At 37.6% G+C, this 15,171-nt stretch overlaps 1 protein-coding gene across 2 annotated transcripts in view; it reads left to right on the top strand.

The window, feature by feature from the left end:
- fhit (fragile histidine triad diadenosine triphosphatase) overlaps nucleotides 1-14,897 on the top strand; it is a 413,370-nt gene extending 398,473 nt beyond the window's left edge. Inside the window, exons 6-7 of one of the 2 annotated variants that reach the window (XM_051672680.1) lie at nucleotides 12,040-12,148; nucleotides 14,751-14,897. In XM_051672680.1, the coding sequence (XP_051528640.1) occupies nucleotides 12,040-12,141 (102 nt within the window). In that variant the 3' untranslated portion in view covers nucleotides 12,142-12,148; nucleotides 14,751-14,897. Of the gene's footprint in view, nucleotides 1-12,039; nucleotides 12,149-13,240; nucleotides 14,725-14,750 lie in introns of those variants that run through there. The other variant, XM_051672681.1, reaches the window with a different exon arrangement.
- Nucleotides 14,898-15,171: the final 274 nt, after the last annotated feature.

The following is a 15,171-nucleotide window of genomic DNA, read 5'->3' as shown; positions in this document are numbered from 1 at the left end:
GGAAACATGACCATTGGGGTTCTGTGGCACGTTCAAAACATTGCTCTGTTTGTTTGAGCACATGTCCTTTTCCAGATCAAATTCTCTTGAAGGTTTGGGGCTGTTTGTCTAATAAATGGTCCCTAACCTTAAGTATGAGCAATTACTATTGCTTAAGACTTAGGTTTAGAGATTTGAACAAACCCCTTTTTCTCATATTGTTTGGGCTGCAGACATGAATGATTCCTCAAATATTGTAACATTCATGATCCCTAGAATCCCCAGGCAGTCAGATCGACTCCAGCTCTGATTACTGAGTATCTCCGTAGAGCCCTGGTTGAAGCTTCATGCCCATTGAACATTCCTCTTTTGCTAGTCTGATGTAGTGGTGCATGTCATCGAACATTTGAGTGGATCCCTCAAGTGATGGCAGAGTCACAGAACTGTGTCAGAAAGCCGGGAATCCAGACAGCGGGCCACTCAGACTGCTCATGTGACAGATAAAGAAGGCTGTCCTGCAGTTTGTCTGCTTCACAGTGGCTGTATCTCTGTGGAGACTGAAAACTATAGAATACTTCCACTCCCTGTTTCTGTAGTTTGGCCGAGGACTATAGCAGAATATTTCAGAACCCAATGAAATAGTTGACGAGCGAAGATCTCTTCCTGTGTTGACATTTTTCTTTTCTTTTTTTAATGCCAACATTACAGCCACTAATCAGGATTTACAGTATTCAGTAATTAAATATGTCCTTGTTGGGTCAGTGCCATTGCCTAGTGGTTCAGACTGATCTCAGTGTGAATTCTGCGACAGTAGGTCAAAGTTCTTCAACTGAAATCCATCTGTACTAACCAAAATGTTAAACCCCAGTGGCCGAAGCTGGAAGTGTTGTTGAACATATGGCCACACATGAGCTCCAGTTTCCAAATTAAATGTCCACAGAGTGGCATGAAAAGCAAGTTGTTATTAGTTGTAAATTATTGTCTTGATGCACAAGATGGCACCTGTGATCCTCCACAATATGACTTCAAGAGGAGACTTGTTAGAGACATGGCTGAGATTAGCATGAGCGTGTTTTCAGGAAAAGAAAGAGTGGTCTGTCAGCGACAGGAGATAACATGTTTACATTGTTGTGTGCCTCAGCCAGCAGCGATGAGCTGACCAACGGTATGAAGTAAATAGTGTTAAAATTGTGCATAACAATCAGGGGCGGACTGGGACAAAAAAGTGGCCCTGGACTTTTTGGCCGTGAGTGGCCCACCAATTCCAGCCCGCAACACACCACACCAATACACACTGGCTCTTTGATTTAATTTTCTGGCTCAATTTCAAATTGTTATGTTTAAAAAATTCTATTTTAGTCATGACAACAGGCACCACAGTGCAAAAATTGGCATAACTTTAAAACATATAAAACTACTGTAAATGTGATGAGTGGATTTTTTTTATTTTTTTAGAGAAAGCACTAAAATAAACACAATATGTGAGTTTGTTGCGTAATTATAACTGCAGTGTTTTAATTCCTTCCCCAGATTATTCTTGAGAAAAAGTGAAAAGCCCAATTCTTTGACAAGCGCTGTTTCTGCTTTCCTTTAAACAAAGCATCAAAGACTCAAATAGCCACAAATTAATATTTTTCACTTATTTTCTGCATTTTTATCAGGTGTGAACATTATTCAGCAAGCCGCATTTCAGCTCCCTGTGGTATGAATGAAATTATGCAAATGACAAAGTACTGCTCATAGCTTTACTGTTTGCATTTTATGTACGCTGCTGTTATTGTATTTGTTGTAACTAGCAGTTATTTGTCATGTTGTGATTATTCAGACCTCATTTTATACCTAATAGGTTGTCTTTGGTTGTCACCATTATTGAGATTTGCATGTCAAATAATGAGGTCCACGCGAGGTACACATTGAATGTGCGCATGTGGAAATGTGCTACAATATGTAAGTAATTTTTAAATAAAAGACATTTAAGTTGTTCAAATTAAAAGTAATTGTGTTGGCTTTACCTTACAGAGTTATTTAAATATTCACTCTGTAATGGGGTCCGCGTGGGCATGTTGGGGGCAGCTGCCTATATCACCGGTAGGACGGGCCGGTTCTTGGAGCAAAGGGCCGGCCCAAATTACCCAGCGGCCCACTGGGAAAACACCCGGTGTTCCTGATGGCCAGTCCACCCCTGGTAACATTTAACAATATGTTTTGTTATGTTAACAATAGTTAATGTAGTTGCTGAACGAACAATACCTTTTTTAAGAATATATTTATCTTGGTTAATTTCTGTGTATACAAATACATTTTTAACATTTCAAGTTGTATAAATTAACATTAGGTCATATATTATGAATGAACAGTAATTAATAATGAACAACAGTATGTTTAAATAAAACAGAACAGTATAACCAAGATAAATGCTGTAAAATTTGTTTTTCATTGTTAGTTCATTATACCAACTGCATTAACCAATGTTAATGAATTAAAACTTATTGTAAAGTGTTACCAAATAGTGAACAGAGTTGCAGGTGTAATCGAGAGTATAGCGTTAACAGAAATGGCAACTTTATAATATTATAAAGTGTTGGTTTTTGTCCAACAAAAGATTTTCTGTTGTTACCCTGCAGTTGCATATCCAAATTAAAACTGTATAGCTTCTCGACTCTGTATCGAAGCCTAGCATTATTTATTCATTTCTGCAGAAACTTGCGTCCATAGATGAGCTACTGTTGTCCCTGATGTTTATTTCTATGGTTATCATTTCTTACCTTCATAAACATCAATGTAACTGCATACATACATGAAGAAAAGGAGGCTTGGTGATGCTATTTATATTGGTAGAGGTGATTTTTGGTCATTCTGTAAACACCTTGTATAAAATGTAATTTTCTGAAATCTCTAGACCGGCACCAGGTGAAACCAAAAGTAGCTATGACCACACTCACTAAACTAGAAATCAAGCATGGCCATCATATGCAACTAGCCAATACAGTCAAATGGAATGCATATTTTATTAAACATATTCCTTAACCTAAACCCAAACACTAAACATAACTCAGTGGAGTAAAAAATTAATCTTCTAGGGAAAATGCAACCTCTGAATCGTGCTCATCAATATGTGAACATGATACTTCAGAACTCATGTCTTTAAAACTGCTTGTGCATTTTTACACAGGAAAAGGTAAACATATTTGGAATTATGCAAAAATGTCTCATAGGAGGTTTCACTTGTTACTTGTCATTAACTGGACAGAATGGGCTTGATTTCAGGGTACTGGAACACTCGTGTGTTCATGTTGAGTGGTTAGCTCCAACATATGTAGGGTGGGTTCAACTCCACCTCATGCAGGCCCATTCTACATGGGTGCTTAAAGGAATAGTTCACCCAAAAATGAAATTTGCTGAGAATTTATTCACCCTCAGGCCATCCAAGATGTATCCACACAACTCCAGTCGACAAATAAAGTTCTTCTGAATGCAAACGATTGATTATTTTGAGAAACAAAACAATACTTATATACTTTTAACTACAAATGTTCGCTTCCGTACATCTCTGTGATGTGCGCTCATGAGAGGTATGACGTAAGCTCGTTGGTAAGGTCACACATCATGTGGAGGAAGAGGCAGGAAGCGTGTCATTGTTTACAATAGAAACTTGCACAGAGCACAGACCAAGGGCTGTTCACAAACCAAAACAGTCCAAAACAATTTCAAAACAATATAAAATAAACAAAAAATCATTTCCAAATAATAATAATAAAAAAAACAATGTAAACAATGACGCGCTTCCTGATTCCTCCTCCACGAGACACGTGACCTTACCAACGAGCTTACGTCATCCCTCTCATGAGCGCACATCACAGAGATGTACTGAATTGAAAATTTGTCGTTAAAAGTGTATAAGTATTGTTTTGTTTCTCAAAATATTCAATCGTTTGCATTCAGAAGAACTTTATTTGTCGACTGGAGTCATGTGAATTATTTTGATGCACCCTAAATATGCATTTTGGACCGTCAAATTACTGAGTATTTTCACTTGAATTGAAATCCTAAAAATCTTAAATTCTGTTTTGATGAAGAAAGAAACTCAGATACATCTTGGTTGGAGTAAATTATCAGCAAATTTTCATTTTTGGGTGAACTATTCCTTTAAGGGTGCTAAGCATTGAAAATATAAACCTAATAAAACTGTTTATTGACTAAGCAGATTTCCTTGAATCTTTGCGAACACACACACACACAGAATCCCTGAATCAAAACTAATAAATGTATTATCTTGCATATCAGTGTGTCTTAATTTATAGACTCAGCTTTCTGCTATCATGCCTCCAATGTATACATGAGCATTTGAATGGTTACGACCTCCACTCGCGCATTGAAAATTAGTTGCGGAATTATTTCACTCAATCTGAAAGCCTGTTGCTTTTGATTTTTGCCCGGGGAAAAAGCAGCCCATAACTTCTGGTCTAGGATCAGTTTCTCAAAGCCAAATTTACACCTTAACTTTAAGTACAACACAAAAACTGACTCTAGATCAGTGGTTGCTGAATATAGACAAAAAATAACTAAATGATTGTACATTAAAAAAAATAAAAAAAATAAAAAAAAATAAAAATAAAAATCTTAAATTAATGGATTTGTTTTTACATTATGTCTCCACATTATACAGAGCATCCCCACTATTTTCAGAAGCACCCTCACCGATTTTGATCTGGAACCTGGCCTGACCTCATGTAACTTCCAAAACCTGTTTCCTCCACTTGAATGAAAATAAATTATAAATAAATACAATTTCTCCATGTTGGTACAGTATGTTAGGAAGAGCTCATCCTACAGTACATGTATGCTTATAAATACACTGCTCAAAAAAATTAAGGGAACACTTAAATCACACATCGGATCTCGATGAACGAAATATATTGAAGATCAAAATATTTACTGTACATTGTGTAATACTTTGAGAACAAAATGATGTAACAACAGTCAGTGGAAACCAAAATCACCAACCGATTGAGGGATGGATTCAAACTCAATGTAATCAATTGAAATCACAGACTGTTCCAACTTGCGTGAATTTCATCACGGCAACTCATAATGTGACTCAGGTGTGTGTATGGCTCCCTCGTGCCTGTATGCACTCCCGACAACATCTGGGCATGCTCCTGATGAGACGGCGGATGGTGTCCTGGGGGATCTCCTCCCAGACCTGGATCAGGGCATCAGTGAGCTCCTGGACAGTCTATGGCGCTACTTGGCGGTGTCGGATGCATCGATACATAACGTCCCAAAGGTTCTCAATTGGATTCAGTTCTGAGGAACTTGAGGGCCAGTCAATGGCATCAATGCCTTCGTCATCCAGGAACTGCCTACACACTCTGGCCAAATGAGGCCGGGCATTGTCCTGCACCAGGAAGAAACCAGGGCCCACTGCACCAGCGTAAGGTCTGACGATGGGTCTGAGGATTTCATCCCGGTAGCTAACAGCAGTCAGGGTACCGTTGGCTAGCACATGGATGTCTGTACGACCCTCCAAGGATATGCCTCCCCAGACCATTACTGACCCACCACCAAACCGGTCATGCTGGATGATTTTTCAGGCAGCATAACGTTCACCACAGCATCTCCAGACTCATTCACGTCTGTCACCTATGCTCAGTGTGAACCTGCTCACATCTGTGAAGATAACAGGGCGCCAATGGCGGACCTGCCAATTCTGGTGTTCTCTGGCGAATGCCAATCGAGCTGCACGGTGCTGGGCTGCGAGCACAGGTCCCACTAAAGGGTTTGGTCAGAAACATGCACACCAGTAGCCCATTGGAGGTTATTTTGTAGGGCTCCGGCAGTGCTCCTCCTGTTCCTCCTCGCACAAAGGAGCAGATACCGGTCCTAATGCTGGGTTGATGCCCTTCTACGGCCCTGTCCAGCTCTCCTCGTGTAACGGCCTGTCTCTTGGTATCTCCTCCATGCTCTTGAGACTGTACTGGGAGACACAGCAAACCTTCTTGCGATGGCACATATGGATGTGCCATCCTGGAGGAGCTGGACTACCTGTGCAACCTGAATGGGCTGCAGGTACCGCCTCATGCTACCAATAGTGAAAAGGACACTAACAAAATTCAAAACTAGAGAAGAATCAGTCAGGGATGATAAGGAGAGAGCAATTGTCTGTGACCACCATCTGCAAAACCATTTCCTTTTTGGGGGTTCAGATCTTTGTTAGTTACATGATCTAGTCTGAATTTCCTGCTCAGAGCAGCTATGCTCTTTTCCAGGAACTTCCCTACTCTCCATTCTCTGCTCCCGGCAAACATATGATTCTGACAAGCATCTTCTCTTGAAGTGTCGCTCCAAATCACTCAGATCCGGGGAGCGGTTTTCCATTTAGCTTTTCAAGCTCTGAGAACAAATAAGAAACTACATTCCACCCCCATCCAAAACACTTCTTTACCCTAAAGTTCATCTTATGGAATCATTGAGAACTTCAAGGGCAACCTCAAGGGGGCTGTGATACTGTGTGATGGAGTGAAGAAACAGCTTCATAGCTTGTGCAATATTTGTCTTTTAGACTAAGAACAACTGCAGACAAGCAGACAGCAACCCTTATGATAACTGACTCTGACACTCTCAGCTGCATGGTTTTGTTTGTCACTCCAAACAATGCCAATAGCGGTTGAAACCTAACAATATATATTTTGTTCTCACAGGGTCACCACTATGGTTTTCCACATGACTTCAGAAGAAAACATATGTTGTAACACAATACAGTGTTTATATCAAATGACATCTAATGCAGATGTTTTGAATATACAATTCAAATCGAGATTATTGGTTGTCAGGTTTTTTTTTTTTTGTTTTTTTTTTAAATAGGAACATCCATTGAAACCTTAAACAGTCAATGATGACATCTAATTCAGAGTGACTTTATGGCAGTCATATTCTTGCACCCATTTCATAGTGCTGTCAAAGAAAATATCAGTATGAATTCAACAAGCCTACCTGCCCTTGTCTAAATTGATTTCTACTAACATTTCTGATGCGTATTTAACTGGAATCGTCCCATATTTGGGACATTTTTTTCTGCTTTTTTGCAGGTTTTTTATGTTTATTAGACTATATTACCTTCAAATCCAAATTTAAAATTGACAAACCTTTTATCATTTAAAATCTACAAGTCTCTAGGTTCGAAATATGGCCACTGTTTTGCGATCTGAATTATGTCATTACAGTAATGCATTAAAATACTGAGAGTGTGGATTTTAAAACATATGACGTGATCAGTGTTACTTATTTTTTATATCTTCTGGTTTTGATCCGATCGGATGATGGCAGGCAATTCCAGCATGCAATCCATGATAAGTGTCCACAATTGAAAACAGACTTGCCCATTTTATCCAAAACAGCGAAAATTGAGGGAAAAAATTACTGATCATCCTTTGCTTGTGTCATCACATAATATATAATGTCTATTGTCAATCAAATATTGATTATAAAGCTTATTTTAGAGGTCTCTGCTATTCTGGTGAAACATCCGCGTTGTTTGAGCCCACCCACGAGTCTCTCTGTTATTCACAGCTGGAGCTGTCAATCAAACCAGATCAAAGGCTCCTTGGCCTCTCCAAAATGCGCATTGGCTGTTTCAGTGAAAGGATACAGCCAATGGATCGCTTGTCAAGATTTGATTGACAGGTCAGTGCGATTATGATGTAACGCCCGTTTCACATCACAAGCGCGATCTGCGCATGAGCAGAGCATATTTTTGTCTGCGTCCATAATAACAGATTATAGCATTCACATCGGAATCGTCAGCAGTACGTCAGAGCATAGCGTGAGCATAGCGTAAGCTGCAGTGCAGCAGGGTTTCAGCTCCGAGTCTATATTTGCTGCACCGCTGGCGCTCAATTAAAGTGACCGTGCACTGTTGATGGATAAAATGAATGTGATTTGACACAAAAAAGTATACAATGCACAGAATATGCATATATTAGTAATCTAGTGTATCTTTATACTGCAGGAATTAGAGCATATCTGAAAAACAAAATGAAAAGAAATTCCAGGAGTTTTAACAATTTAAACCAATTTAAAATATGTTAATTATAGATCTTAATCAGAAGTACGGTTTATCATTTAAAACTACAGTAAACTACAACTTATAAGCCTGAAAATATGAGACAAAAAAATGTCTCAAAGTTCATAAACTGAGCAATGGAGGGTCAGGGGGCAGCGAACTGTCAACGTGAGTATTTTATTACTCTTCAGCGTCACTCACAAAAACTTAAAAAAGGCCCTTAGTGGCCACGTAAACACACAAACGAGTCATAACTGTAACAGATGCAGGAACAGTCTTTCTCTTGTCTCTCTCTCCCCATACTGCTGCATCCGTCAGCCTTTTCAGGTCTCCCTCCTCCATCACTATAACAAGACACAGGTGTTAGATAATGACGGCCCAGGTGATGTTACCTATCTCCCTTTCCCGCAGACAGATACACGACCATGCCCCCATCCCCACATTTATGTACTATTAAACATAAAACAGGTCTATAGGCTTCAGCAATACCCAATCACAGCCGAGTTTGCTTTCACTTGTAAACACATGCACATGACAGACTGTGACGTCAGTAAATTCAGAACTTATCCCATTTGTGTTCAACAATGGATGATACCAGACTGATTGTGGAGGTGGAGAAGAACAAAGTGCTCTATTGTTTACCTTTTAGATGCAAATGTGGTCCTCCTCCTCATGTAAATAAGATTTCATGATGATCAAGTTTGTAATACTTATCAATGACCCACTCCTGATAACCATTTTATAAGTTATGGTCTTTATTAAAATAAATACTCACCTTAGTAAAATCGAAATCACAGTATTTTTCTGTATAGAGCCGCTGCTGTGAAGCTATAGAAACGCTTCCAAAGTGAAAGCCCTGTCGAGTCTGCAGCTGCAGTTTCACTGTAGTTAAGCTGACGTTATGCTCACGTCTCGCTCAAGCGATGTGAAACGGGCGTGAGGCTGTACTAAGCCCTACCCAAAACCCTAATATGATTATAGCATTGTTAGCACATCCTGATAGGTAGCATATATTTTCAGGACACCTGTACGCTGTAGATCAAATAATAGAAGTGCAGGTATTAAGTACCGCCCCACTTCAAGCACTGATTGTTCTCAAATTCATATCAGGACATGGTCAGACAAGTGGTTTTGGTTCCTTTGTGTTTTTATGCCAATTCCTGCCTAGTTATTCAGATAATAAACCTTTTTCACACTCTGGGTTTTGGAACGCGGAAGTAAAGGTTTGCAGGGTAACTGTCGACAGCGGTGAATGGGGGTGAATGGGAGATCACAGCAAATATTATTTTCACTTACCCATTTGCTCTAAGACCAAAAGAAAAAATCCACTATTAAATTTTAATGACTTTCCAGAAGAGGAAAATTTTAAACCTGTTAACTGTCACTGGCCAACAGGTGGTCTGTTTGAGTATGGCTAAAAAACAAATGCTTCGTTGTATATCAAAAACTTCATCAGTGTTCACATACTTGGTATCAAATTAAAGCTTAAAAACTCAACTTTCATCTTCCTCAGTCTATTTTGCAATTAGAACATTACATTGAAAAAAAATTAAAGTGTTAAAAGAGTGCATTTTAAAAACATGCGACAGTAGGCTACTTATGTTTCATATTCTCTGTTTATGATCCAATCCAATGAATGAAGAAATATAGCATGCATTTCATTTGACTCATTTGAAGAAAAAATAGCATGCTTTTCATTCGGCTCATTTGAGATGAGCAAGTTCTGCGCAGAAACGATCACCGGTGATCACCAACAGGTGCATGCCAGTTAGAAATCTGTCTGGCTTGCTATGATATCATGACCACGTATGTCAAAAATACTCCCGCGAGAGCAAGGCAGCCACGGTTGTAGCAGGCAGGTGGTGCAGTTGCTTTTTCAGAGTTGCGAGTACTGCAAGCACAATGGGAAATGACTTGCTGACTACACTACTTAATGCTCATTGGCTTAAACAACCATGATGTTTTGATGTCTTATTAAATGTTAGATTTTTTTATCTCTAATATCATGTTTTTATGTGTATAAATGATATGTAAATATATTCCCAACATTCTGACAGTGCAATCTCTGTATGGGATATGTGACTGGTATCATATTTCTGAAACAACTAAATATGTGTCTTTATTAAATTAAAGATTTATGGAAAGACACGTCTTATGGGGGGAATTAAATAACAGGTACATTGAGTGTTTTGTTCATTATATTTATTTTCCTTTAAAAGCAACAGAATTTAAATTGCATCCACTTTATTAACAACAAAACACTTGAATGTGAATCATGAGATATCTGCCTTTGATCTCACAGTGGCTGATCCACTATGAGAAGTGAGAACTGTCAGACTTGACAGCTCTTATTTCACTCCTCCCCAGACTGCACCAGCCTGCTCTCATCTGCTTTCAAGGAGAGGTGTTTGGCATCTCAAACGAGCCTAACATGATGAAAATGGACTCAACCTTTTTATCCAAAACATCGAAAATCGGGGGTAAATGGGGAAAAAAAGCCGACTGATCCTCTATTTTTATGTTATCATGTAATCAAAAATGTCTAATTTCAATAAAATATTGATAGTAATACATTTTTATGCTATCAAAAATCGATCGCTGTGTCGGAAATCGTTAACTTGTTCACTATAGCCGACTTCCTGTTGGGTGGAACTAATGACTGTAATTTTGTAAGTTGTCTGGCTTAATGAGGACAATATATGTAGCAAGTTTGGTGACCATAGAAGAAACTGACCCCACCACTTTTGTCAAAAGGTGGCGCTACAGAGCTCCCCAGCCACACCCATGTGTTAACTCTGGCTCAGGCCTAATTGCCGAAAACACTGATGTGTATGCAAAATATCATGAAAATTCAAGCATGCCAAGTACCTCAAAACATGTGAACATTCATAAAAAGGAGTAATGCCAGTTAATGCATTGCCATGGCAACACTGTTTAAGATATCAAGAATTCCTTCAGAATTTTAAATCTGCACTGTCTTGACATTATTCTAAAAAAATTGAAGCAATTCAGGTAAAAATAAGAAGTCTGTTAAAAGTGCCACACATCCTTCCGCCAGTTGGTGGTGCTATGACCGTGACCCACAATAGCCACATTAATGTGATCAGCCCACAAGGCCAAACATACAGCTCAATTTTGATGTAACTCACACAATGCATGCAGAAGAAATGAGACACTTCCTTTTTTCCATTTTTTGACGTTATTCATCACGTCGCCATGGCAACACCGTTTGATATATCAAAAATCCGTTTGCAATTTAGCATCATCAGAATATGCCTCATTTGATGTTTCCATGCATTAGCAATCTCATAGGCCCTTTGAATATCTCATAGCCTTGAGGGAACATGTTTGTTTTATGTGTCACTTCTGAGCACGTGTAAAGAGTTTGCTTAAATATATGAACACCATGGAATATGTGTTTGTCTCCATAGAAAAATATTGACCTTTTCAGAGTGGGATCATCTTTTTTCATTAATTAACCTTGTCTGCTACCTGGCCTGTCTGCCTCGTGTTTTCTTCAACCTCTTTGTTTGTGGAATATTAAAAGAATGAAAGAGAGAAAGGAAAGATAGAAAATATAAAAAGCACTCTAAAGCACTTATGTTGAGCTTGAAGCTAAAAGGTCTGTTACCTCTTCACCTCACTTAAGTGTCATGGACTTGAGAGCTTTTGTGTTTAAGACTCCGAGTGCATCTTTCCTCTGACGGCTTTAGATTGGGCGGCAGTCAAGATTGACACTCAAAATATGTTCCATTTGGACTAAAGTGTTATGAGCCACAGTCTTCAGTTTGTACAGTCTCCCCCAGACTCTATATTCAGATGCCTTAAAAGATATTAAATGTCGAACTCAATCGTACATTAATAACGATAAATAACATAATACTGTATATATATATATATATATATATATATATATATATATACTGTATGAATAACTATGAAACATTGACATTTTGGGCTCTGATAGGAAGTGCTAATGATTGGTTTTGTATTTGCAGCTTCAGAAACATGACAGAGAGAGCGAGGACATTCCTTCCAAATGGAGATCAGAAGAAGAGATTGCCAAAGAGGCGTCAGAGTTACGAGGTCTCTTCAACTAGGTTTTAGGTAATTACTGCATATTACGTTTATTAATGGTTTCTCTTATAGACAATACAATATAAAGTTTTCTCTACATAAAGTGGGGTCCAAAGGACTGAAGCATTTTTAAATTATTTTTATTATTTAAACCTGGAAATAAATTAAAAGAGTTATGATTTTGACATTCAAAACAAACAAAATTTGTGATGCATAAGTTTGATTAAATGTGTGACATTGACCATGTTAATTCCTTTGTACAAAAGTGCATATTTTCTTTCTCCAATTTAAGCACACAACATGCTCTTTGAAACATTCCCAAATCATGCAGAGATAACATGGAGCATCAGGTTTTGACATTTGTTTGACCATGGATCCACAAACTTGTGGATCATGCCAGCTCAAGTGCATGCTGTCATTAAAGCAAAAGGGAAACATACCAAATACTAAGAAATTCTCAAACTTAAAGGAATATTCTCGGTTTAATACAAGTTAAGCTCAGTTGACAGCATTTGTGGCATAATGTTGATTACTGCAAAAATTGCAGTTACAATGAGGTACTTACGATGAAAGTGAATGGGGACAATTTTCGAGGGTTTAAAGGCAGAAATGTGAAGATTATAATTTTTTAAAAGCACTTACATTAATTCTTCTGTTAAAGCTCATGAATTATTTAAGCTGTAAAGTTGTTTAAATTGTCATTTTTACAGTCGTTTTAGGGTTTGTTGACATTACATCATCATGGCAACAAAGTTGTAAAATTGGCTTTAATTTTACACAGAAAAGGTTAGAAAGCAGTTTTATCACACAAAAATCATGTTAACACACATATTGTTTTTGTCTTGTGGCTATACTTTTGAAATAGTGAGTATTTTAATGTTTATGGTTTGGCCCCCTTCACTTTCAATGTAAGTGCCTCACTGGAACCCAGATTTTTGCTTCTTAAAAAAAGGATGGTAAAGTAAAAATACATTTTTGTGGTAATCAACATTTTATGAAAAAAAAAAAATTATTTGAAAAGAATGCAAATCGAAGGTTTTGTATTAGATGTATCAGACTTTTGGACCCCATTGGATACTCGGTTCAAAGCTTAATTTTTTTTTATTTTATTTTTTTTACCAGGAGCAGAAGGCTTATGCATACAGAAAATACATCAAGATGATATTTATTGTAATTAACCTCCTCATTTTGACCATGATTAAATCATAATAAAATTCTAGTTCATTGTTGTATTGCATTTAAATATACCTGTTTCTTTCTAATCATGTTTCAAAATATAAAACAAAAGTAACTATGAACAGGACACTATCTATTATTCTATCTAAGGTTTATTTAAACCAGCTTTAGTGCTTGGTAGGAGATAAACAATGACCCACTCTCCTTGCATGAGCCGCACACCTTTACTGATGTCCATATACCTAATGAAATGCTAGAGGTTTGATACTGATTTAGGCCCTGATGTCTGGAATACCAGAAACTGCCTTTAATCAAATATATGTACACAAAATAAGTGGCAAGCCGAGGCTACTGTTGAGTTTTGATAAGAATAAACAGAGATGTTTTGTTTGCGACAAATAAGCTTTTATTGGCGAAGTGTGGCATTAGTTACCCTACCCACAGTCCCAGTGCTGGAGACTATTATGACTTTTATTATTTTATCAATGTGGAAATAAAATGGTATTGACTGGCCCCTTACTCATCTGGAAAAGGAAATACAATTCTGACAGGATAATGCCTACCAGCCTATAGCCTTTCAGAGTAATCAAGTTGTAAAGAGGCCCATGAATTTTAAACAACATTATTATTCACAAGGTATTCTCTTAAGGAAATGCGCATAACAGTTTGAATGGGAGGAAATCCATCACTACTAGCTAAACGGAGATAAAAGTTTACCATAAAATTCTTAACACCAACAGGACAGACTGTGGTCACTAAAGAAATACACAGAGAAGTTACCCATAACATTGAGCTCTGTCTCATTGTTTGAATAAAGGCTATGGGGTCTAATATTGCAAAACCATTTTTGTAGGGGCATGTGACTTGAATTTAGTTTTTATATCTCAGTGTGTAGCATTTATTTTGACTTTTGTCGAATACTGTTAATAAAGCTTAATTTTTCGTTATGTTGCCTGGTTAATATTTATTATGGATTGAGACCTTTTTGCCAACTTTATGGGTAAAACAACAGAACAGGTGGTTCAAGTCCTGCCAGCATCCCATCTGATTTGCAAATAAAATTATATCAATAATGTTAGTCTAACCATATATTGCTCATAAAAGGCCACTGTAGTAGCAGCATCAGGTATTATAATTATATACATAATGTTATAATTATATCACATAACACATGTATATTTCAATAGGTTTTTATGATGCATGGATCCAGAGCACATGACCTTCCATAACTCCAGTGTAAAACTCTCAGGGCCAGCAAAGCCTTCCTGCAAAGGCCTCAAAATAAATAAAAAAATTCATGTTTTCTCTTTCATTCTTATTTATTTGTTTATGTATTTTCGATCTATTTACTCTCCTGATTTTGTCCATTTGCTGACTTTGTCAGTGCATAGACGAATAGTGATGTAAGTTTATCCAGTGCATTTTTATTCTTTTTATTCCTTATTCCTGTTTACAGGCAAAGCACGAGTTTGAGCTCCACACCTCAGAGCCTTCAGAATTTCCAGTAAATCTCTCAACAGTGCCAATGAGTGTCAAATGAGAGAAAAATCAACCTCATACCAAAATGTATTGATATCAATAATTGTGATATCAATAAACTGTTTTAATAATAGTCCATGTTTCATGTGTCCTTTTTTGGTTTATTATATCCTACATTTATCTATATGAAGCCTGGTCTCATGCAAATTATGTGATTGTGGCAAAATTTTTGCAAAATGAAATTACGTGGTTCATGCACGTATTGCACGGCAGTTTTGAGGTGAAATGTTCATTGTGTGGCGCTAAAAGCAAGTTAAATGTTCTTCCAAACAGATGAGGTTAAGTTAAAGGTGCTGTCAGCGATTGTTTTTCATGGAAAGGTATGCAAAGAATGTTAC

This window comes from Myxocyprinus asiaticus, chromosome 35 (genome assembly GCF_019703515.2).
Source record: "Myxocyprinus asiaticus isolate MX2 ecotype Aquarium Trade chromosome 35, UBuf_Myxa_2, whole genome shotgun sequence".
Taxonomy (NCBI): domain Eukaryota; kingdom Metazoa; phylum Chordata; class Actinopteri; order Cypriniformes; family Catostomidae; genus Myxocyprinus; species Myxocyprinus asiaticus.
This window is presented reverse-complemented; position numbering and strand designations above follow the sequence as displayed.